Here is a 24,223-nt window from a genome sequence, read left to right as displayed (position 1 = left end):
ACAATAGGCCTATCCAGGGCCAAGAGCAAACCAGTCATACACTGTCAAGGCACTCTCCAAGTTGATGGCCACCTATGGGACACCTCAAGTCATTGAGGGTAACCAAGGTACTCGTTTCACTGTTGCAGTGGTATAGCACCATGCAGAAGAAAACAACATTGAGTGGTGATTCCACCTCCATATGATACAACTGGGGCAGGCCTTGTTGAACATTATAATGGCACTCTTAAGTCTGTCCTGAAGGCAGACTCTCAGGCTATGTGGGGGTGGGTGAAAAGACTCCATGAAACCCTGTGAGACCCAAATGAAAGGCCTAGAAACAGCAAACACAGTGCCCTGAAGATGCTACTGACAACATTGGTGTCCCCACTTAGGATCCCAATTATGGGCACTGATGATCAGGTCAGACCCCAAACTTGCAATGAAAATAATCTTCTGCTCCCTGCCCCTGAGAACCTAGAACCAGGTACCAATGAAGTAGAATGACATTGGAAGATGCTAGGACTAAAATGGTGTGAACTATTTGCACACTGGGGAAGATTATTGGAGGCTGGGAGAGAAGTAGTCCCGCTGGTAATAGGTACATAGCCTGCAGACATCACAATCAAGACTCCTGTATTCATCTCTAAGGGGACTTCGATCATGTCCCTGTGGCAAATCAGGAACCCCCTCCTCCCCCCTGCTTTGATACCCACTATGGGTACGCAGTCTCAGATATAGAGCTAAAGGATATGATACAGACAGCTGCGACATGCCCCAGTGCAGAGAAGACAGGAAGTCCTGTAAGTTGTATCCTAAGGAAGATGGTCTTTCAAAAGCTTCTGCCCATACTATCCTCAGGTTTTAACCAAATAAGGAATCCCTGAGCAATCCTCACCACAAAGATAGAGTGTCATTTGTTATTCACAATGCTACCACCAGCAGTAAGACCCTCTTGTTTGGATTTTATAATGAGAGCACAGTTGTTCCCAAGGAGATTGATAAATTGCAAATGTAAGAATTCTCTTTCCCTTTTTCATTCCAAAGCGAGACCAATGTTCTGCACTTCCATGTTGCTTTATCAGTTGAGAAATAACCATTTTACACATTACTCTTCTTGTACCACAGGTTGATGCCAATAGTGAAATGACGATCTTGATGGTGACATTAGAAACACAGACATTCCGCATATATGGTCACAGGTACAACTTTCAAATTTTATTGGAGGTTTTGGTTCTTTCAGATTTGAGATTATCTGCTGATAATGTCTAAAAAGGTGAACAATATTTCTATTGGTTCCTTCATATAGCTCATGCTAGGATGTGAACCTATATATTTCCTCCTTCGTAGTTATTTCTGACGCAGAGAGACACGCATGCAGAGAGTTTGGTCTATATAGTGCCTAACAAAGAATTTTTATCCAGCCACGGTAAGGATGGCAATGAAAGGATGTCTTTCAGCTTTAGTGTTGTGGCTCCTTCTCCTCACCATTCAGGTTTCCCTAGGTAAGTACATTAATTTGCGTAAGGTACTTGGCTAAGGAAGAGAATGTGAATTCAGTATAAATTGGTTGTTATTCCATTAGTCTGTAAGGCAAAATGTCAAGAAAGTGTTTAAATACATTTGTACTTAATTCAAACTCCTTGGTGATCCTGGCAGAAAAAAACAAGCCATTTGTAAGAGTTCTATATTTTACTGATATATTAGCTATCTGACATTTTAACAGAGTTCAAGTCCAAGTTCAGTGAACAGTTGAGCTGTAATGGAAGCCCACTGGGTATTTTTTACTACTGTCTTGTCTCCCCCATTGAGCTTTGTGTAGATGGAGTCAATAACTCTAGGTCTTTATTTAAACCCAGTTAAAATGCTGCTGTGTGCAGTGGCATTTGACTGGGTAGTATCTTCCCTTCCATTGTTCCTGTATGTTTGAATTTTAACACTAGTTATCTCCATGCTGTTGTAGGGCTACGTGTATATATTTGAAATGAACTAAAAGAACCAGATTTTGGAGTTCGTATTTTTGTCTCTATACACACGGAGTTAGTAACATAGCACTGTGCCTGACGGTTGCACCCTTGTATGATGAAAATAAGATTTCATGGTTGATACTTTCCTTAATGTAGCAGAGACCTAGTTTTAAAGGCTCCCACCAGTTGTGTGGATGCAAATGGATGGGAAGAAGTGGCATGGGACTTTCTGTGTAAAGGAGTGTGACCAGCAATATTACAGACTTGTATTTAGACATCTCTGTAGCAGAACTGTAATAAAGAGTAAGTTATCTGCCAACTTTATAAGAGGAAGCAGTAAAAGAGTGCCTTACAATGTAGATGGGAGTAGTTTTACATTGACACCCCATTATCAGCACTGACAACCCACGCATCTGCTCTGGCTCTGACCATACTTGCGTATTCCACGCTATCACAGCCCCCTGTTTGTCCTCAGGGACTTTGGAGAGTGCAGGCAATATCAGAAGCACATCAGAAGTGAGCTGAAATCTTGACACGCATGCACGCACCCTGGGAAAAGGACTGCATGCCTCATTCTTATTCCTGGTCTGTGAGGGGAACCAGGTCTTTAGCGGGAACAAGCCCAAATTTTACACCCTTTTACCCAAGCAGAACTTCATCCTGTAACTGGTACCACTGAATTTAAACTTGGTCCTTGTTAGGATATGCTGTGGAGTGTGAGTGCAGGTAATATGTCTATAGGTAACATAAAAAACATCACAATAGATTGATTTCAACACATGACAGTTTCAATTAGAGTATATTAAAAATTGTTGGGTATGTTTTGTCTAGCTTTGCCTCTGCATTCAGCCCTGCATTCTGTCATGTGCTGAAAATAGTATGTCAGATTCTGCACTTAAATATTCAAGTGCAGAGAAACAGATTAATCAATTGAGGATCTGTTTGTTTTAGTCCTGAATGTGGCTAATAGAAATAGGTTATCTGGTTCCTTTAATAATGAATGATGACTTTAATTTATAAATGTTTTCTTCATTAAATGTTTGTTTTTAAATACGTCTCAAGTACAAAGGCTTTTTGTAGCTCTTTGTGCTAAGTATTTGAGAGAATTTTACTCAGGAAATTTGAGAAAAGAAGACAGTTTGTACAAAAATATCTTCAGATGCTGCTACTTGTCATCCACTTGAATAATCTCTTCATGTTTCTGAATCTAAATGGCAGACAGGAAATTGTGGGGAAGTGCAGCAGTATTAGCACAGAAGTAAAACCTTTGCCTGTGTACAAGAGCAATTCTGTGTCAGTGCCATATTATCTGCCTCTGAACCAGGAGACAATCAGACTACATGCGGATGGAGACAACTGCATTTTGGTCAACTACTGCTAGCAGTTTGCTTTGGAAAGAGATTATGATTAGTCGCTGAAAGAAGTAGCTTTATCAATTTCTGTGTTAGCGCTGACACGAGGAATTGAGAGGAATTAGACTTGATTTAGAATATAAAGCAAAGCGATTTATTTTTGTTTCACTGTGTCAAATGACAGCAAGAAGTGTGATCTGTAGGAACATCTCTCGTTTGAGGAAGAGAGAGAATGTGATGCTTCCAAATCCGTATTGTTTTGAGAACTCTTCCAGGAAAACCTGAGGGTCTTATTAAAATTTAATTGCTTTTCTGTTGCTAATCAGATACTACCATTGATTTACTCTGAGAAGTGCCTTTCTAGACTGCTTGCAACTGTCACTTCTCTAGATCTCCTACAAGTATCTTTCAAGGGTACAGCCAATGCCATCTGCTCCCATGATAACATGGCCAGCAGGACATAGGTCTCACCAGTAAGGGCCCAGGCTCAAGTACCTAAGAGAGGCAAGCAAGGCAGTAGTGAGTTTCAAGTAAGAGCCCAGATCATAAACAAGTTCATGGTGAAGGGGCACATTCAAAATCAAATTGGAAGTTGCTATACAGATCAGGACAAGCTCCAGTGATGGCAGCAATCTGCAGGTCAGCATGCATATTATAGAGACTGTGGCCAGACTCAGCTGTGTTTAAGTTAGATGCAAGCACACCTACAATGCATCTGAGGCAGTGGCAAAAGTTGCAGACATATTCTTAAATGGAGCCCCAGAAATATGGGCAGGATGCATGGGTGGAGACCCCAGCTGAGGCAAGTCAAGGCCAATAAGATTTGTTAGTGAACTCGGCATTGACAGTCAGATCAAATCTTATTTATAAACTTTGGATTAATTTTCCATTGTAAGCTAGGTTTTGAATCAGTTCTGGTTTGGCGTCAAAGTTGTTAGTCTTCTTATCTGACTCTTCTGTTACCCTCATTTAGATATGTGAACAACCTGAGTGGCCTTCCATGCTCCAAAAGAAGTTACTAGCATCCCTCAGAGATTTTCACTTTCCTTTATATGCTGAAACTCATATCTAATTAAGTTTTAGATGAATCTCTGGTCCTTGCATGTACTTATCTTTTACTATCTTTCACCTGGAAATATAGAGGTCCCACATATGGTAGGTTTTTTGTCATTTTAATTTTCAGCCATGTCGTCTTCTTTGGAGATGACAATTCACACAGGTTTTTTTTCCTTTTAAGTTTTCTCTTTGAGAAGGAGACAGATCGTATCCAACAAGTTTGTTTCAAGTGTAGTGGAGGCACTAATTCATGGCCTGAAACAATAATTGAGCACCTGGTGGGAAGGCAGGGACAACTCAGGGGAGCTGAGTGAATGGGAGGGGTGTAGCCAGGATCCACTCCTTCCCAGACCTCATTTAAGGGACAGCAGTGGAGGTGAGGATATCTCCTGCCAGAGATCCCTGCCTACCTGAGGCCTTCCAAAGGTGAGCAATTATTTTCCTGTATCTGTGGCTGCAGCTTTTGGGCTTGTTCTCATTTGCTGTAGTCAGAGACTTTGCTACCCCACTGTTATCATCCCATTATAGTACTACACAAGGACCCAACATTGGTAACAGATGAGCACAAGTACTGAATGATTTAACTGTCACTGAGCAAACTTCAATTTAAAAAATGTGCCCCAAGACTCTCAGTTCCAGAACAAAATCACCAGAGCTCCTTTTACTATGAAATATAAAATGCCTCTCAAGTATTTCAGTATTGTGTGTAATTCAAATATGCATGTATGTCAAGCAAATAATTGCATGCTTCATTTGAGGTTAGCCTCTATCCCAAGGTCTATCCCAAGGTTTAAGGCTTGTTATCACTGCTTTCATCTCTCATTACTTGATAAAACTGTTCTTAAAAATTCCTTCTTGTGAAGGCACTGATTATTTATGCTCTGAAAGTAAAGGATGTCAATGCACCTTGCTCTTTGTAGATGGGATGTTTATGGAATTCAAAATCTCTAAGTAGTTTGTTAGCATACTTAGCACTCTTCTGGATAATCCTGGAATTTTTGTCCAAGTCACAAAGCATTGTGGAATATTATTAGACTCCCCTATTTTTTCTTATTCTGCTGAACTTCTTCCGTGATTTATGTCTATCCAGTTGCACAACAAGGCAAAAGTATTGCAGCCTTAGGGCACAAACGATGTGTTGTTTCAGTTGCAAACGAAAAAAACATCAAGTTTTTTGTTTAACTATTTTGAAACCTATTCTCATTATTTTATCAAAATAGAAAGCATAGCTGCATATTTTTTTGCTGTTTAGAGGACTGTGTTTAGTCAGTGTATCAAAATCTATAAACTTATTTGCCATCACATGAGCTGGCACTGCACTGTGTGCCATGCCCTTGTTTCAGACCAGATGGGGTTATCAGCACACTGATGTTTGGTTGACACTGAGGGGCTGGACTGGGCTGCACTGCAAGATGTGCTGAGCTGCATGTGGCCTATGGGCTACAAATTAGATATGCCCGACTTAATTTACTTAATCTACTCGCTGGGTAGCCCAGCTTGATATGCATTAGCAGTCACACACTAACATGCCCTCATTTGTTCTAGTTGCTGGTATCAAAGACATGGACTTCTGTGACCCACGGTCCGGCACCAGCTGCTGGTACATCCATACATAGGTGCACAGAATAAAGTGAAAAGAAACAGCGCAGGTCATAGCTGCACAAGTCAGCTGAGAAGCACCCTATTTGTCCCTTGTGTCCATTTACCCTTCTGTTGTGCTATACTTTCTCCTTTCCAAGCAATCTTTGGGTGCTTTTCTTTTGTATATCATACAGTGTCCCATATCCTGGGATAGTCCCAGGAAGTGCCACAGCAGGAGCCTTTTTCTCTGATTGGATTACTAAGGTTTCCCCACCTGCCTTTGTTTCTCTGTGCTCCTTTGCATGGGAAGATGAACTTCCTAACACAAAACCTAACGATCTGAATGTCATCTTTATTGTTTCAATACAACAGTAATTGTTCTTAATGGAATCTGCAGGCGGTATCTTTATATTATTTTTTGTTTCATTGTTTGTTTTCAGTGCCATATACACTAAATAATAGTTTGTCTGAGAGGAAGAAATTGAGGAAGAACAGTAAAAAGAAAGGAGAAACTTCTACTGAAGCCCTTATGAGGCACAGGCTATGGGCATTTCTTGGCGTTTTCCATCCCTGATAGGTCAGGAGCAGAGACAGCTTGCATGTAATTAGAAATAACTTACATTTTAGCAGTTCAGTTTTCTCGAACTTGTAAATACACACGTAACACCCTGAAAGCAAAACAAAAGAGAACTTTATATGGGACTATTTAGAAAGTGATTCTTAAAAATAAGGTTTAGGAGTAATAAGAATCTGATTAATCATCTGCAAAAGATTGTAATGATTAGACTGTCATATTCATAACCCTCTTCTGTCTCTGTTTATGAAGGAGATGATGAATTGAAGCTGATAAATGGAACTAGCCCCTGCTCTGGGAGAGTGGAAGTAAAACATGAGGATCGGTGGGGAACTGTATGTGATGGTGACTGGAATACAGAAGATGCCGAGGTTGTTTGCCAGCAAGTAGGATGTGGGTCTGCTGTTCAGGCCCTTAACCGAGCTCCTTTTGGAGAAGGATCTGGACCTATATGGTTGTATCGAGTAGAGTGCCGTGGTAATGAATCTGCCCTCTGGAACTGCCCTCATGCAGGCTGGGGTGGCTTTACCTGCCCTCATTATTTTGATGTTGGAGTGATCTGCTCAGGTAAGAAATTATATAACCTTTAATAATAGAGCAATTCCCACAATACAAAGGAACTGAGATCAATCTTTGTCCTAAATGGATAGTCTAGTAATGTGTCAGCACAGAGGTAACACTTCCTCCATGGCCTCTGAACCCAAATAAGTATAACCCAAATAACCATTAAAACTTCTGCTGACCACAAGTGTGTGTCTGCTTTGCCTTTGCACAGCAATGATATACAACAGAAATAAACATAGTAAATCACACAGAACAGAAATAGAAACACCATTTCTTTCTACCATGCCTCTTGCAGTCAACATGAGAGCAATAATCAACTTGCTTTTGGCCAGGAAAGGAAGCTAAAGAGAGGGTGTAGATGGGGAAGCAAGAACATTCTGTATTATGCTATCCAAGCATCCTCCTCCTTTAGATCTTCCTGTAAGCTAAGATAGGGATTTCTGGAATGGCAAAGAAATCCAGTGTATGCTCAGTGTTTTTGCTTGCAATATGTGCTTGGTTTTGTTCCCTGAAGCACTGCAAGAGGTTCTTTCCTCTCTTCAAGACTTCACATTCATTCTTTTTGACTTTCATAAGGTTCCTGTCAACTTATTACTTCCTTCTGTGTTCACCAGAATGGCAGCTCTGCCCTTGAGGTTATCTCAGCTCAGTAAAAGTTTACTCCATCAAGCTCTCCAGGATGCTGATGAAGATACAGAACGGAACAGATCTCAGCGAAGACAACAGTGGTAATCCACTTGTTGCCAGCCTCCAGGTTGAGTGCAATTCACTAAGAACTACAATCTGAGCCTGACTGATGAGCTTTTTGCCCATCTAGTAATTCACTCATTGAGACTATTACACAACACAAAAATTGTGCAAGACAGTTTCAAAGACCTTGTTAAATTTGAGGTGAATGGTATGTACTGCTCTTATCCCATCATTCACAAATCAGTCCTTTTTTCAGAGAAAGCAATCAGGTCACATAGGCATGGTTTACTCTTGGAAAATCCATGCTGACTCTCCTTGTTCACATGCTCATCTCTCACTTCACCTGCTTAGAAATATGCTCCTGGAATACTCACCCCATGATTTTCTCTGACCAGCCTGTAGTTTAGTTCTCCAGATCGTCTTTTCATCCTTTTCTGAAGATGAGTGCAACATCTGCCTTTTTCCTATTGCTAGGAATATAATCTCTATAACCTTTTGAAAATGGTCTCTTTTTAGAGAGAGCAGACTTGAAAGAAAATTGGTCAGTTTAGATAAACCACAATGCATCCCATGGGTTTATTTAGGTCAAATTCTTTCTCCTGAACTCTGATTGCTCTGCACTTTTTCTTCTTTCTCACCCCATTTAATATTTGGAAATCCACTATTTCAGCGTGACTAAAGGCTACCAAAGATTTTTGTAACCCCAACCAAGCAAGTTCCTCCTTGCTACCAAATAGATGTCATATCTGTGTTTCTTAAATATATGCAAGGATGAGGACTACACCATTTCCCTGGGCAGCCCATTCCAATGGTTCTCCACACTCTCTGTGAAGAAATTCTTCCTAATTTTCAGCCTAAACTTCCCCTGCCACAACTTTAGCTCATTCCTTTGTGTCATATCACTAGTCATATGATAAAAGAGACAACTTTTAGTTGTAGAAAGCAATGAGGTCTCCCCTCATCCTCTTTTTCTCCAGACTAAACAATCTTAGTTCCCTTAATTGCTCCTCATAAATCTTCCATTCCCTTCACCAACTTCATTGCTCTTCCTTGCACATGCTTGTGAAAACCAATATCCTTGAAGTGAGGGACTGAAAACTAAACACATTATGTGCTCAGTAGTTTTGCCAATCACAGCATAAAGATGTGTGATTTGGAGATTTTCTTTTTTTGTTTATAGAAGATTTCACCCAATTCCTCACCTTAATGGGTGGTTTGTAACAAACTCCCACCACAAGATCAGCCTTACTAGCCCCTCCTTTGATTCAAAGCCACAAACTCTCCCACACTCTGTGGAGTCACTCTTGATAAACTTGAGATTTCCCCTGACTGCACCGTTGGTGCTCATGTGAACAACATTTTCCATGCACCTGCACAGCTATAAATTCATTGTGGTGATTGTCTGTACTGCACAAAAACAAATTCATTACTATTTCCATATTGCATCTGCTGAGAAGAAAAGCATATAAAATAAATATCTCACCCATGAACAGTGGTGGAACTGTTATGATATGAAGTACTTCACTGCTAATAGAGGTGGTGTGCAGCTGAATAAAATGCAAACACCAAAGAAAAAAACAGTGTTTTATGCTGACCTATAGAACTTCAAAAATGTTATTGAGTGGAGTTAAAAACAAACAAACAAAAAAACAAACACCAGGTGAGACATAGACACTGAGCTGGCTACATGTAGCCCCATCTGAGTGGAAGTAAGTCTACTACTACAATGTGCAATGCCACAGAAGAAAAGCAGTGCAATGCTGTTTTCAGGACAGGTCGTTTCTCTCACAAGCTGCTGTGCCGCATTCGATCAAAACTGAGATGGGCTTCACTCAGGGTCTGCACAGCTAACTCTCAGGTAGTATGCCTTGCCTGAACAAGATCTCCAGAAATATGAAGCTCATGAAGTGATGTGCAAAGGTGTTCAACAAAGCCTATGGGGATCAGCAGTGCTGAACTTGAACTAATAAACCTGTAGACTTCCAGTTCACACTATAGAGGCGTTTCGTAGTTGACTCTGCTCTATATTCTTCTGGAAATCCCTTGATATTTGTATAATACAGGTTTTCTTCTTTTTGAGGCACTTCAGTCTTCTATTCCTTTGAATAGTGAAGACTTGAGGACATACACTTGTAAATGCTTATGTGTTTATTTATTTATTTGTGGATTAATGTTGTTCAAACAAGTTGCAAATGTTCAAAATTCCCCTTGTTCTAGGGCTTTCTGAGCACTTGTTCAAGATTTTATATTTTCATGTACTAAAAACACAAACATTCCCATAAGCTGTTTTTTCCTCTCATTTTTCTCTTGCCAGCAGCATACAGATATTGCCACAACAGCTATTTAGAAGTTACTGGTCTTCAGAGATGTGCATTCCACGTGTCTTGCCCATGAATGCACGAGAGAAATTAAATTAGACCAGCATAATCAACATTCAATACTGATTTTCTTGTTTTCTCCTCCTTCTCTCCTTCTTTCCATCACACAGGTTTCTCAGGGCTGCATCTGTCTGGTGGGGACACTGCCTGCTCAGGACACCTGAAAATAAAGCAAGAAGAAACTTGGACTACAGTCTGTTACTCATACATTGATTTCAATGCTGCCTCTGTTATATGCAGTGAGCTAAGTTGTGGCCAGGCTGTGGATGTCTTGAGAGGAGCTCACTTTAGAGGCAGACATGAATTGATCTGGCAAGAAAAGTTCCACTGTGTGGGGAATGAGACTCACCTTGCACACTGTCCCAGGACGTTGCAGCATAGTAAGGCATGCTCTCATGATGCTTATGTTCTATGTTCAGGTGAGACTTTGGACTGATGGATATAGTTCATATGTATCCCAAGTTTTCTTCCTGGCAGCCCACCACTCTGAGCCTCTGCATATTTCTATGGTTCTAGGCTTCTTCCCTTATTATGCCCGAGAGATTCAAGGAAGGGCCAGGAGTAAAAGAGTAAAAGAGAGCAGCCTCACAATCTCCTTCATTCAACTGAGAGTCTGCATTTAATGCATCCTTTGTGACAATTTCACTCTGTCACCATGGATGGAGGTCTCAAAAGATCTGTAATTTCTCTTACATTATTAGAGGTATGAGCTCCGTAGTGTTTGGAATTCCTTCCTTGTCTTTCTCATATGCATAAAAGGAGAGGTGACCAGAGCAGATAATCAGGAACATGGCAAAATGCATTTTCTTCTCTGCTATTGTGTGTGTTAAACTCTGGTACTTCAGTTAATTATAAAACTGGGAGAGGTACAACTACAGACTTATGCAAAATCATAGAGGCATAAGTTACAAATATTTAATGGAAAGAAGTTCATTTCATGCATTTCCCAGCCACAGAATCGTAAAATAGAATCAAAGAACTGTCAAGGTTGGAAAAGATCACTAAGCTCATCTATTTCAACCATCAACCCATCACCACCATGACCACTATATCAATGCCACTCAGTGCCACATCTGCCTTTTTCTTGAACAGCCAGGGCAGCCAGTTCCAGTACTTCACCACTCTTCCTGAGATGAAATTTTCTTGATGTCCAATCTGAACTTCCCCTGGCACAGCTCAAGGCCATTACCTCCTGTGCTATCACTAGTTACCTAGGAGAAGCAGCCAACCCCCACCTGATTACAACCACCTTTGAGGCATTTGTAAAGAGTGACATGGTCTCCCTTGAGACTTTTCCAGTCAAAGGGCTGCAGTCAGTTTCAAACCTGCCTTGGAAATGTCATGCTGGCTGTTGTGCTCTGCAGCCCTCTGAGGAGCCAGACAGCCTAGTTAAGATGCCTATGACTGAGAGGTCTTGGCTCCTGTTCCTGTCCTGCAAGATTCATAGCTCAGAGGTTTCGTTAGAAGGAATATTGTGCAAGAGTGAGGCAAGGGTAGGCAGTATAACAGTATGAAAAGTCAGAACAACTGCATGGGGATTGCAGTAGGACACTCCACATCATACTTAAATAATTGTGAATCATTACCTGATGGACATGACCTTTTGTATTTTGTACCTTGTGCTGTTACATACATGAAAGTTGAGAATTGCACTGAACTGGTTACTGATTAATGTGAGAGGACTTGCTACTTGGAGAGAAAATGCAACTAGTAGCTCCTATTCTGTGTTTCCCAAACACACAACGAAAGCAAGACAGGAATTTAAAGATTGTCTCTCCAAAAAAAAAAAAAATATATATATATTCTACAAAGTAGCAGCAGCATTTTGGGGGGAGAAGAGAACAAAGCAGAGAAGGAGAGAGGGAAATTCAGGAGTTAAAAGACTTTCAGCGATGTAGTACGGACTACAGCATGGATGATAAATAATTGTTTCAGAGTTGATTTATGTGCTTCCTGTTCTACCACTCTACCCAGTAGCCTGGGACACAGAAAGGGTTAGTAGTCTAGATCTCTCTTACAATTTTCAATGTGATAGCAATAAATAATAATACAAATGCTTCAGTCCTTCATTATTCCTGCAGGCTATGGCGGATACAGGTTGTCAAATGGCAGTACCACATGTACAGGGAGAGTTGAGCTTCTTCATGGAGGCTCATGGGGAACGCTCTGTGACTACTCGTGGAGTTTTCCAGCTGCCAATGACCTCTGCCAGCATCTGGACTGTGGAGTTGCACTGTCAATACCAGATGGACAGTCCTTTGGAAGAGGAAATTGGTCTTTCTGGAACGGTACATTCAGCTGTAAGAAGAATGGCTCATACTCGAGAGACTGTTCTGTGAGTGTTCTAGATCAGAACGAATGCCCTGCTGGAAATGTTGCTCGTGTGATGTGCTCAGGTGAGCAATGGAAAGGGCTAAGAGGAGAAATGAAAAATGGCTTCTTTGAGACAGTATGGACCCAAAAACCAGAGGGTATCTGTACAGCCAATCTCTGTATTTAGCCTGCTGCTACAGGTATTTCCAAGAGCTGAGGCTGCACTTACCACAAGGCTGCTCACTCTCTATAAAACCCTCTTTGTGCCAGGCAAGAGCAAGGGAAGGGCTGCTCCTGAGGAGAGAACGAGCTGGGTCCAGATGGTGAGACAATATGAGTGCATCCACCAGGGTACAGTCTGAAGCATCTGAACACAGAGGGCTGAACTGGAGAGAAAAATGAACAGCAGAAGACAGGGCAGTTACACCAACCACATAGTTAAGGCAAGGACTGAAGGCCTGGTTCAGGCTTAATTGAGTCCTTGGACCAATGGCCTGAGTTGAGAGACCCAAATACATCTGGTCAGAGTAGTTTAGGTTCACTCAGAGCCTTGAAATCTAGTGCCTCAAGTTCAAAAATTGCAGGAGATCAGATTCTGATTTCTAGTCACTCTTCTCAGTAAAACAGTATTTTTTTAATTTTTTAATTTTAGTAAAACTAAAATCTAGTTATATGTATGGAAATTCTTGTGGCCAGTGGAGTCATTTTTGCTTCTTCCTATTGCTAAGGAAAATTCATTTCCATTTCCAAGCCAGGTTTTAGTTCGTGCTCATGAGCAGTTACCAGTATGACATCTTGGTATTCATTTTCTCTTATATTCAGGGTGCCCAGGGGGCAGACTAGCGAATGGCAGCACATGCTCAGGCAGAGTGGAAATCCGCCACGGAGATACATGGGGAAGACTCTGCCGCTCCCACTGGAATTTGCAGGCTGCTAACGTCCTCTGCTATCAACTGAACTGTGGCTATGCAAAGTCAATCCAGACAGGAGACAGTTTTGTGGATGGGAATGGACCTGTATGGAGAGATGCTTTTCACTGTGAAGGGACAGAGTCCTGCCTGTGGGATTGTGCTCAAGTGACTTTGGGCAATCCAACTTGTTCAGCCAAAGAAGTAGCCACTGTTGTTTGCTCAGGTAAGTCAGGAATGTTTTTTCTCAGGTTTTGTAACTTCAGACCAAAGCAATCTTGGTGATCTCACTTTGCCAAGTTGTATATGTCAGCTTATATTTAATGTCCTTCTCCTTCCTTCACTACCCACCCATCACACTTCTGTCCCCAGTTTCAGCATAAAAACTTCATTTAGTAGGATTTCACTCTAAAGGAAATCACATTATTTAGATGTGCCTGATTCTAGGAGGATCTAACCTTTTAGCTGGGTATGTCTATCTTGCTTCCTGTTGCAAAATCTTCTGGGCATAGAAGCAATCAAAGCCTTACCACAGGCTATCTCCTCAATCGCTGGTGTGAAATACCCTTTACCATCATATAATTTGGACTTCCATCTCTCCCCTGCATGTTATTTCTACTGTGATAGCAGCAGAAAATTTTATTCATAGCGTTTTCCAAACCTTTTGAGCCCAGGTCTTGCTGAATCACTCAGACTCTCAGATGGTCAGAGCCGCTGTGATGGGCGTGTTGAAATCTCCCTTGATGGCATATGGGGCAGAGTCCTAGATGACGACTGGAACATCAAAGATGCTCATGTGGTATGCAGACAGCTCCAATGTGGAATAGCAAAGAGAGCCTATTACCTTCCAAGGTCTGAACGAGGCATCGGTCCTGTGGGCTTAAGAAGTGTCCAGTGTGATGGAAATGAGACTCGGCTAGTGCTCTGTAAGACCTCCCATTCTCAGGCGCTGTCAGCAGGAGTTGCTGAAGATGTTGGTGTGATCTGCTCTGGTGAGTCACTGTGTGAAAAGAACAGAATGCTTTCTAGGGTTGTCTCTAGACAACCTTGTGCTGTGGTCTTACCAGATCTTAAATAGGCATGGATCAGAGCTTGTGAAACTCACCTACTTGTAGACACTAAGAGATAAATGGTAGTCAAAGAAGCAAGCGAAATTCACACATTTCTTTCTTCATCTGAAATTCTTAAAGAATTTAGCTCACAGAATCAAAAAGAAATAACAGAATACAAAAGTCATATAAGCACTAATTTGTCAGTGACTATCCACATTTGAACTGACATCAAAGAACTGAATAGATTTGGTTTTGTGACTCTTCTATAAATGCGTAGGCACATGCAGTCTTTCAAGATATACGCACAAACAACTACTGCTACATATCTCTTAATTTTTAACGCATCTGTTGCAGAACCTGTTTCTGATCTAAATGCGTTGAATTAGAAAACAGCTTCTAAGGTGATGTCTGCATATACTTACCACAGCTAGACTACCGCTACCCATTTGCAGTAAGCAACAGGAATTACTTAAACATTCACCTGTTGCAGGAGTAATCCTTTGCCTTGATGTGGTTATAGCATCACAGGAGTTCTACCTAAGAAATCATAATAAATGAACTGGAATCTAACAAGAACATGATGCCTCAAATGTGCTTTAAATATACGCTCATTAAATTGACCAGTGCATTATCAATATACTCAATATTGTCAGCTGCATTTTCTTCCTGCAGAGAGCCGGCAGATGAGGCTGGTGAATGGAACAAAACGCTGTGCTGGGAGAGTGGAGCTTTATCATGATGGCATCTGGGGCACTATCTGTGATGATAACTGGGATCTATCAGATGCAAATGTTGTTTGCAGACAGCTGGGATGTGGATATGCCATCAAGGCATTAGACTCTGCTTACTATGGAGAAGGCTCAGGGCAAATCTGGCTGGATGATGTGAACTGCACTGGGTCTGAATCCAATATCTGGGCATGCCCCTCTAGGGTATGGGGTCATCACAACTGCCAACACAAAGAGGACGCTGGAGTCCTATGCTCAGGTATGTTCAAAGAATACATTTCATAGCCTGTGAGCTGAAAGAGAACACAAATGGGAAAGATGAGAATTGGTGGAGTCTTGCTTGAACAGCTTGTTATTCTCTCCTGTCTGCAAGCATGGCCCATCATCACAAAGGGTGTACTTACTTGGCATTCACACATGTACACGCAAAAGTGTATGCTGAGGGATTTCGGGGATAAATTGGAGGGTTGCTACACCAAGAGGCTGTGGCTGCACGTTGTGCAGAAGGAGGTCATCAACTGTCAAGTGCCAGACTGTTTACCAGTGGACAGGTAACATCAGCACAAAGGTCACAGACACCACATTAAAGAAGTGTGTTTATCTTTACTTCAGTTTAAAGCACTGAGATAATAAGTGCAATGATATAGCAAGAATAAAACAGAACAAGGCAATGTGCCTAACTGTTACTGCATGAATAATAGCAATAGTCATTAAGAAAGATACATCACAAATTGCCCTAATACTTTACCATCATCCAGATTCGCAGTTGCTGGGGAGCTTCATTTGCAGCAAGGATTTGGAGAGCCTTCCCAACAACAGGGAAGTCCTACACAGTGCATCCCCTCATAATTGAGGCCTCCAATTTCACTGTAAGAGGATCCAGCTTTTATGTTGTTGAATAAACACATTTACATGACAATTAGGAGGAAACATCTGGTTTCATTCTCTTTGGATTGCACCAAAAGCCTGGAGAGGGCTCAAGAAGGAGCCAAGGAGGTTTGTGTGCTAGTAGGCCACTCTAGGCAAGGGCTGAGGGAGCAATATCCCTCCCATTGTATGATATCTGCATTTTCCTTACCTCCAGCAAAGTGTGTGACCAGCTGTCATGGGAGCCCCCCAAAAAACTGTATGCCCTGAGTTCAGTTGAATGATAAAATACCGGCCACTCCTGTGGATTCTTGGATTGGGACAACAGTCAAAATCACTGAGGAAGTGGCCCCTATTATTTGAAGAGTAATGCTTACTGAATGTTTGGTCTTTGGAAACAAGACGATGAAATGTGTGTTGAATCACGTCATCTGATTCCATTTTTATACCTTCACTTTCAGAGTTCCTGGCTCTGAGGCTGGTGAATGGCAGTGGCTGTGCTGGACGGCTAGAAGTTTTCTACAATGGGACATGGGGGAGCATTTGCTCCAATCGTATGTCTCAACTCACTGCAGTAACTGTATGCAAACACTTGAACTGTGGAGATGGTGGGGAAATTGAAAGAGATTTCAAATATGGCAGAGGTTCTGGGCCCACATGGCTGGATCACATTGAGTGCACTGAGCAACACAGCTCCCTGTGGCAATGTCAGTCAGACCCCTGGGATCCTCAATCATGTGATAACCGAGCAGAAGAGACCCATATTTCTTGCACTGGTAAATACAAATGCATCCACGCAATACCTCCCAAATATACATACATCCGCACATGCATACATGGACAATATGATGCTCACTCATGTTTATCTGTTTCCACTTCATATTATTTTCAGTTTCATGAAATTGGCACAAACATTTTGTCTACATCTCTGCTGAAAATGAGTAAATTAAAATGATATCAGTGTTAAAATCCAAGGGAAACCCTTGACGGGATGCTGCCACTGCTTATCTGTACATTAAAAATGTGTGAAATGCAATTAGTCTGTGAGATTTCAGTTAAGATGAGACTATTCAAGAAGACTAGAGACATACATGTATTTCTGTATGTATGTATGCAAAGCAGTGCTTATATACATACAAATACATATGCATGCATATAACCAAGTGCAAGTGTATGTTAGTTCAGTTCTAAATTATCGTTTCTGGTGCCTGCTTTTAGGACAGTATCTCATATCTGTGGGTTCCCACTGAATTATAAATAATTTTTAGATAACTCAGATCTCTTGAAAGGCACTTCAAGAGAAAAGAAAACAAAGTCATCAGAGAGTTTAAAGATTTTTTTAATATACAATAATAGCCAAACACTAATAAATGCCAACTAGTACATCAACTACTAAATAGGTTACACATTTATTATAGGAAAAATGCACTTGATGATTAATGCTCAGGAAATTTACACTCCTTCACTCCTTCCAGAGAATGATCTAATTATTTAATTCAGTATTTAATTTCTGCAGGAAGAAAAGGAACAATGACTCCTGCCTCATTTACTGAGTGTCCAAACTCTACAAGTTGCTCAGGTACTTCTACCCCCTTGTTTTTCCTGATTAATCTCTGTAGACCTTACTGCTATTCAGGCAATACAGATGCTTTTTTATTCTGCAGACAAGGACAAGTTACGTGTTGTAGGAGGAGAGGATGAGTGCTCAGGAAGAGTGGAGATTTGGAATCAGGGTTCCTGGGGAACAATCTGTGATGATTCCTGGGATGTGGCAGATGCTAATGTTGTATGCAGGCAACTGGGCTGTGGTTCTGCTGTGTCTGCTCTGAGTGAAGCTGCCTTTGGGGAGGGGACAGGTCCCATCTGGCTGGAGAAGGTCCACTGTAAAGGAACAGAACTGTCACTTTGGGACTGTCCTTCCAAGCCTTTGCTCGGCAAAAACTGTGATCACAAGGAGGATGCTGCAGTGGATTGCTCAGGTTAGTAAAATGGTCCTTTGGTTCATCACACAAACTGGGGAGGGAGGTGAATAAGAGGGATATTATGCTATCTGTCCATCCCAGTGATTAGCCTCTTTATAATTCTGACTGAAGGAACCTCACAAACGATATGAACATATTCTTCCTACTTTTCAGTTACCTCTTCCTTAATCTGGACTCACTTTCCTTTTGTAGGTGTGACAGAAACAACAGCACCTTCCACTAGAGCAGGTAAAACATTCCTTCTTCACCCTTTCTTCCTCCCATCAAATTAGGGACTTTCATTGTCACTGATACTGCAAAACAGGTAAATCAGAAATATATCAACCTGCTTTAGCAGGGGTGTTGGACTCAGTGATTCTTGAGGTCCCTTCCAACCCCTGCAGTTCTGTGATTCTGAGATATTCCAGCTCATTAGAAAGCATCTCCCACAGTCTTTTGTAAAGGAGAAATGAGTGGCACTATTTCTAGCTGCTGAATTCTTTCTCACTGAGCAGAAATTATGTAGCAGGTGAGCTGCCTCACTCTGCTACCTGAGCATATGAGGAGACTTCAGAGGAGCAGCCTTTGGGCTACTGGGTTCTTCCCTATGTGTTGCCTCTTTGTTTCCATCTAGCTTCACCCCACCGCTCAGCGACAAACAACATGAGAGCTTCAGCACCTGTCATCCTCTGCATCATCCTGGGGGCCCTTCTCTGCCTGGTTCTTGCCATTCTTGCTGGACAGATCCAAAGAGCCAGGGCACAGCAGAGAGGTGTGTTGGTATAAAATGCTTCCTTGAAATGGCTGGCAAGTTTTTAGCTGTCTGGGGGAGAAGGGGAGATGGGTGGCAGGTAAATGACACCTGCTGCTGCACTGAGATTTTCACTCATTCTCTGTCAACTAGTACATCTGGAAACTGACAGCAGCCAGGACAACTACTGGGAGTCTTGGGCCTGGTCTTCCTCTGTAGGATACTTAAAGTGACCTGCCTGTGTGGAGAGAAACAGAGACAGGGGAACTAGCTTGAGAGTGGAAAGTGAGGTCAATTTGGAGAAACAGTTTTCCAGTGAGAAACAGCAAAAATGCAAGGAAGGACAGCCACCTTACTAAAGGTGGCTTTTAGAATATCAAATCAGTACAGCAACTGGAAACCTCATAGCTAGCAGCACATTAGATCTCAGACAAATGAGCAGCAATATCTCCAGTTCAGACTGGATCTGCATGAGATCTTTCCCTGAAATGCCACAAACGTCTGGAAAGCTTTCAGTCTCCTGAGTAATGAAGGGGCTATTAGAAGATAACACAAAACATAACTTTAAAACAAAGAAACTTAGATATGCACAGAGACGGAATAAATAGAATGGATCTGTTTTCAAATCCAAACTTGCTTCCTCACCCAATATCTAAGGTCTCTTTGTCAAAATAAACTTTTTCTCCACACTTATTCCTAGCCAGCACTTCTTAGTGACTTTTTGCGTAGTAACCAGATTGTGTAGACCCTGTTAGATCCCTCCACCTTTTCATGACCATGGCCTGAGTATGGACAGTCTGTGAATGATCATGCATTTTATGTTCAGGCTCCAGGCTACCCTATGACTCCTTCAATGAGGTTGTCTATGAGGAGATTGACTACAAACTGATGAAAGAACAGCAAGGGATGTCTGGCCTCTCAGGTATGTGTGTCTTTTTCTCATCAGGAGAAACAAACTAAAGCTAATTTCTTCTGGTGGCCTCAGTATGAAACTGTGAAGCTCACACATTTACCAGGAAACTTCTGGTTTCTCCCATAATTCTTCTCTCCTACCCTCAGATTTCCAGATCTGCCAAGCCAACACAAGCAGCTCTGAAGTAAACATGCATCTGGCTTTATTCAGCACTTTTTGGTCTTCATTTGCACACTCAAACCTGCTCTGGAAAGCTCTCTTAGAACTGTTTTAGGGCAGCTTCCCCTCATTAGCATCTGTGGTCGGTTTCACTGATTTCCCCACTAAAGACAGTGGAAAATGAGAGACAAGGAAAAAGAACTGCAAATATTTTTCTCCAAAGGTTTGGCCCAAGTTTGTATCCAAACAACCAGAGGTGACAGCACAGGGCAGCTACTTAGCTGGTCTATTTCACTGAAGTTTAACAGAGAGTGGTTAAAGTAATGAAAATACAAGGAAATAGGTGCTTTACAGAGATGGACACAGAGCAATTTGTTACTGTGCAATTATGAAACAAAGTGGGGAAGACTACCTTGACATAAATTTTTCCACTAACTGCATTGTTCCAGATGTTTGTCCTATTCCTGTTCATCTTCTACATTGTTTTCTGCTTTCTACTTGTTACAATATATGACAATTATTGGAGCTGTATCACTGTGACATACTGTAGAGTCCTCAGGAGGAACCTTAGTTTCTTACCATTCATTATTATACTACTGTCGTTATTGCAGGACTTATTTTTGGATCATAAGCTAGTGCTCTCTCTAGTGGAAAACCTATCCCTATTACTATTAATACCTATCCTGTTTCAGAAATCCCACCATTGCCTGGAAATAACCTGGAAGGTGGTTATGATGATGTAACAGATGCTCCTGGACCTGAAGATGCTTCTCTTTCTGAGCAGAATAAGCAAGAAATCACTGGGGTCTCAGAAGAATATGACAGAAACAAGGATTCATGGAAAGGTGAGGTCAGAAGAGCACTGCTGCTAATTTTCATATCCTATAGTTATTGTACCAAACGCGGGGAAAATCATTGTGGAGCACACCTCAAAAGATCACCTAGACTTTATCTAATCACTGTAAGGAAGAAATGCTATCCCATAAAATCACAGAGTCATAGAATGACCTGGGTTGAAAAGGACCATAGTGATCATCTAGTTTCAACCCCCCTGCTATGTGCAGGGTCACCAACCACCAGACCAGGCTGCCCAGAGCCACATCCAGCCTGGCCTTGAATGCCTCCAGGGATGGGGCATCCACAACCTCCCTGGGCAGCCTGTTCCAGTGTGTCACCACCCTCTGTGTGAAAAACTTTCTCCTAATATCTAACCTAAACCTCCCGTGCCTCAGTTTAAAACCATTCCCCCTTGTCCTATCACTATCCATCCTTGTAAACAGTCGTTCCCCCTCCTGTTTATACTCTCCTTTCAAATATTGGAAAGCTACAGTGAGGTCTCTCCGGAGCCTTCTCTTCTCCAAGCTAAACAAGCCCAGCTCCCTCAACCTTTCTTCATAGGAGAGGTGCTCCAGCCCTCTCATCATCTCAGTTCCCCTCTGCACTGCTGGCTCATGTCCAGCCTCTTGTCCACTAGGACCCCCAAGTCCTTCTCTACAGCGTTGATCTCAAGGAGTTCTTCTCCCAGTCTGTATAAACACCTGGGATTGCCTTGGCCCATGTGCAACACTTTGCACTTAGCCTTGAAGAACGTCATTAGATTCACATCTACCTACACTTCCAGGTAGATGCTTGTTAGACTGGTCTTTCAACTAATTCAGTAGGTGTTCTCACAACTTCTGCAGGTAATCTACACCTATGTTGTTTTTCTCCTTATAAACACTGCAAGCGAGAATAGACTTTATCTGCAGAGATCTAGGAAACTCGATATCCCAGTGTTAGCAGGGAAGCCTTAGGAGGAAGGAGCTGAGAGCAGGGCTCTAGGACCCAGAGATCTCCTCAGGAAGAGCTGAGAGGGGGGGCTAGCAGGGTCATACTTTTCTATGCAGTAACCACCCTCGGTCTATAAGATGAATTATATCCTCTTAGTAGATTTCAAACACCAACAATGGGTCGATCATTATCCTGTGGTAGCCTTGGGAGGATCCAAATTAGGGCATACTCTTGGGAAGGACAAGGCTAGATCTACTACGTTTGTAATATGTCAGATAAAGAGACCAAAAAATGCTTTTTAAAGTTGAGGTGGTAAAACATGGAATTGGGTTCTTTTGGCACATTGAATAATTGCTTTCATTCAAAATGATCATCGTTAAGTTCATTAAAAATGTTTATTGGGAAAAGTATGCTTGATCCTTGGATATTTTTATATGTGGCAGGAAGTAGAATAAAATAAGCTTTTCTCAAGTCTTTCTGGAGGCAGCAACAGACAGCCCGTGCTGTCAGCTGCACAACCATGTGGATGTAATACATGCAGAGTGGGCACTTATCTCAGTATTTTTCCCTTCATGCTTTCAGACTGGAGTCCTAATGTGTCAAGAAACAGAACACCTGGAGCTCAGAGAGATTTATCCCCTGCTCTTGAAGACATAGGGTACGATGACATCGAAGAGCTGGGACAGTGATTGAGACCGATGCGCAGTACTGAGCAGTTCTGTAACACATCACTGTTCCAAAAATGCTAATTGGAACCAGAAAAGCTTGCATTTAGGATTAGTTTTCGTAAGTTTGGTTTATTTGCAGAGAAGTGTTAACATATGCAGAAGAAATATAAACGTGATTGTTAAGACAGTTTTTCAAACTTCCCATGACTGCATGGACAATTTTGGTTTTTATTTCTAAATATTTTCATTGCTTTTTTCCTTTTCTATTGAGGCAATTTTTCAACATATGGTCTTTTCTTCTTAAAAGCTGTTTAAAGATTTTTTCCTGAAAGTATGTTTCTGTCACTGTTTTATGATTTTTGTTATCAGTATTCCACACCACAACATTATGTAGCACACAAGGAGTTAAAGAGTTAATGCTCCAGCAGTTCCATGCTGTTGACCTTAGACACTCTTATGAGATGCTCCCCTTGGATCTTGGTTTCCAATTGCTAGCACCTGCAAGTATATAGTTGATAGTTCCAGGCACTTGGTTCTCAGAAGAGAAGATTTGTATCCCAGATTTTCACTGTTCCATTTCCATTTTCCGTTTAGAGGGAAAGATGAAACTTCCCGTGAGTCACAAAATGCTCCCTTTCTTTTACTTCTCATCTCTGTGGTGTGTGCTCCCTACCCGTCTCACCTTAGAGTAAGGCTTTTGGTTTCGGATACTCTCTCATTTAATTTGATTTACTGCCTTCAGTTCCAATTATATCGTATTATATTGCCTTGCATCCCACTATCACATTTAGTGAATTATTTTTCTCCCTTAGCTCACTGCTGCTGCTTTGTTCTTAGGTTCATCTCCCTGTCCTTCCACATTTCCCCTCTCCTGGAGCATTGGTTGGTGGGTCCCTCCACCCCATTAGTCACAGAACTGGGCTGAACCAGCCCTAAACCTTGTACAATTTCTCCCCCAAATTCACAGAACTTCTTTCTGGAGATAACTAGGAATGGAGAATGAACTGCAAGAGAATTATTGATGCTGCGTTTCACCTTTTGGATATTTTATTTGTCACATACAGAGTGGATTCCTGAACTAATTTTCTATATAGTACTTTATAAGATGAGAAACTCAGTGAGAGGCTGTTCTTGTCCTTAAGATGCAGAACTATATACAAGCAAATTGCAAATGTGACTAGAGAGAGAAACATTGATTCTCTTTTTCTCTTTCTATGCCATAATCGTGTAGTTTCACCCTGGCAGGCAGCTAAGTAAAACACAGCTGCTCACTGACTCTCCTCAGGAGGCATAGGGTAGGAGAATCAAAAAGGTAAAAGTGTGAGAATTCATGGGTTGAGATAAAGGCTGGGGAATTGGTCTATGGATTATTATCCGGGCTAAGGGGGATCTGTGACACAACTGCAGGATGCAGGTGAAGTGCATTTTGGAATTGCACAGAATTTCTTGTGGGATAATTAGGAGCAGGGACAAAGGATGGAAAAAGGAGTTTAAGTGAGCTTCCTTTTCAGTCAGCCTACAAGAGCTCCTCTACCCGCTCCCACCACAAAACAGCCATCGCGGGGCAGGATCCCATGCCAGCCTTACACCCGAGACCCTCTCAGCTGTTCCCCCGCCCCGTCCCCAGGCTGCAGGCTGCAATGCAAACTGCCCAGGGAGAGCCGCTCAGTGTCCGTACGTACCCTCCGTCGGCTCCAACGGGAGAAGCGTGCTTTCGGGAAAACATGCCGGAATGGCTAAGGCAGCTCCCCTCTGTCCTCCTCAGGAGCTTCCTCTCCTCCCACCTCAGCACGGAAAAGAGCACAGGCTCCCTCCCTCCCTCGATTTCCCAAGCCAGGCTTCAAAGGAGAGACAGCAAAGAGCACCTCACAGCTGGGCTCCAGCTGTGCGGCAGGAAGCTCCTGGGAAGACGGACGCGACCCACCGACTGCAGCTAACGGGCCACACGCAGGACTCACGTGAGCGGAAGAGCGCCCAGGCCCCGTCAGCGCC

The 24,223-nt window shown here is 42.1% G+C and overlaps 1 protein-coding gene and 1 long non-coding RNA gene across 3 annotated transcripts; one reads left to right on the top strand and one right to left on the bottom strand.

Annotated features, from left to right (window-relative positions):
- Nucleotides 1–505: 505 nt before the first annotated feature.
- LOC125703840 (antigen WC1.1-like) lies at nucleotides 506–22,258 on the top strand. Its single transcript, XM_048968883.1, has 15 exons — nucleotides 506–1,181; nucleotides 1,330–1,484; nucleotides 6,762–7,076; nucleotides 10,252–10,560; nucleotides 12,223–12,537; nucleotides 13,277–13,588; nucleotides 14,037–14,354; nucleotides 15,087–15,401; nucleotides 16,471–16,785; nucleotides 17,526–17,588; nucleotides 17,674–17,988; nucleotides 18,184–18,219; nucleotides 18,605–18,742; nucleotides 19,548–19,649; nucleotides 20,426–22,258. The coding sequence occupies exons 2-15, from the start codon at nucleotides 1,415–1,417 to the stop codon at nucleotides 20,908–20,910; spliced, it is 3,408 nt and encodes a 1,135-aa protein (XP_048824840.1). The 5' UTR covers nucleotides 506–1,181; nucleotides 1,330–1,414; the 3' UTR covers nucleotides 20,911–22,258.
- Nucleotides 7,101–24,202, bottom strand: LOC125703845 (uncharacterized). Of its 2 annotated transcripts, XR_007380975.1 has the most exons (5): nucleotides 23,914–24,202; nucleotides 14,207–14,362; nucleotides 14,024–14,136; nucleotides 12,684–12,840; nucleotides 7,101–10,301 (listed from the first exon to the last, which is right to left on the bottom strand). It is a non-coding gene; the product is annotated as an uncharacterized LOC125703845 (long non-coding RNA). The 2 variants fall into 2 exon arrangements; XR_007380976.1 differs by lacking the exon at nucleotides 14,024–14,136.
- Nucleotides 24,203–24,223: the final 21 nt, after the last annotated feature.

The sequence above is a fragment of the Lagopus muta genome, chromosome 1 (assembly GCF_023343835.1).
Source record: "Lagopus muta isolate bLagMut1 chromosome 1, bLagMut1 primary, whole genome shotgun sequence".
In the NCBI taxonomy this organism is placed as follows: Eukaryota; Metazoa; Chordata; class Aves; order Galliformes; family Phasianidae; genus Lagopus; species Lagopus muta.
This window is presented reverse-complemented; position numbering and strand designations above follow the sequence as displayed.

Excerpts from the sequence above, each read along its gene's own strand:
- LOC125703840 (XM_048968883.1), top strand. The coding sequence starts at position 1,415 with ATGGCAATGAAAGGATGTCTTTCAGCTTTAGTGTTGTGGCTCCTTCTC. Across the intron at positions 15,402-16,470 it reads CGCTGGAGTCCTATGCTCAG|AGTTCCTGGCTCTGAGGCTG; the intron begins GTATGTTCAAAG and ends CTTCACTTTCAG. Across the intron at positions 18,743-19,547 it reads AGCCAGGGCACAGCAGAGAG|GCTCCAGGCTACCCTATGAC; the intron begins GTGTGTTGGTAT and ends TTTTATGTTCAG.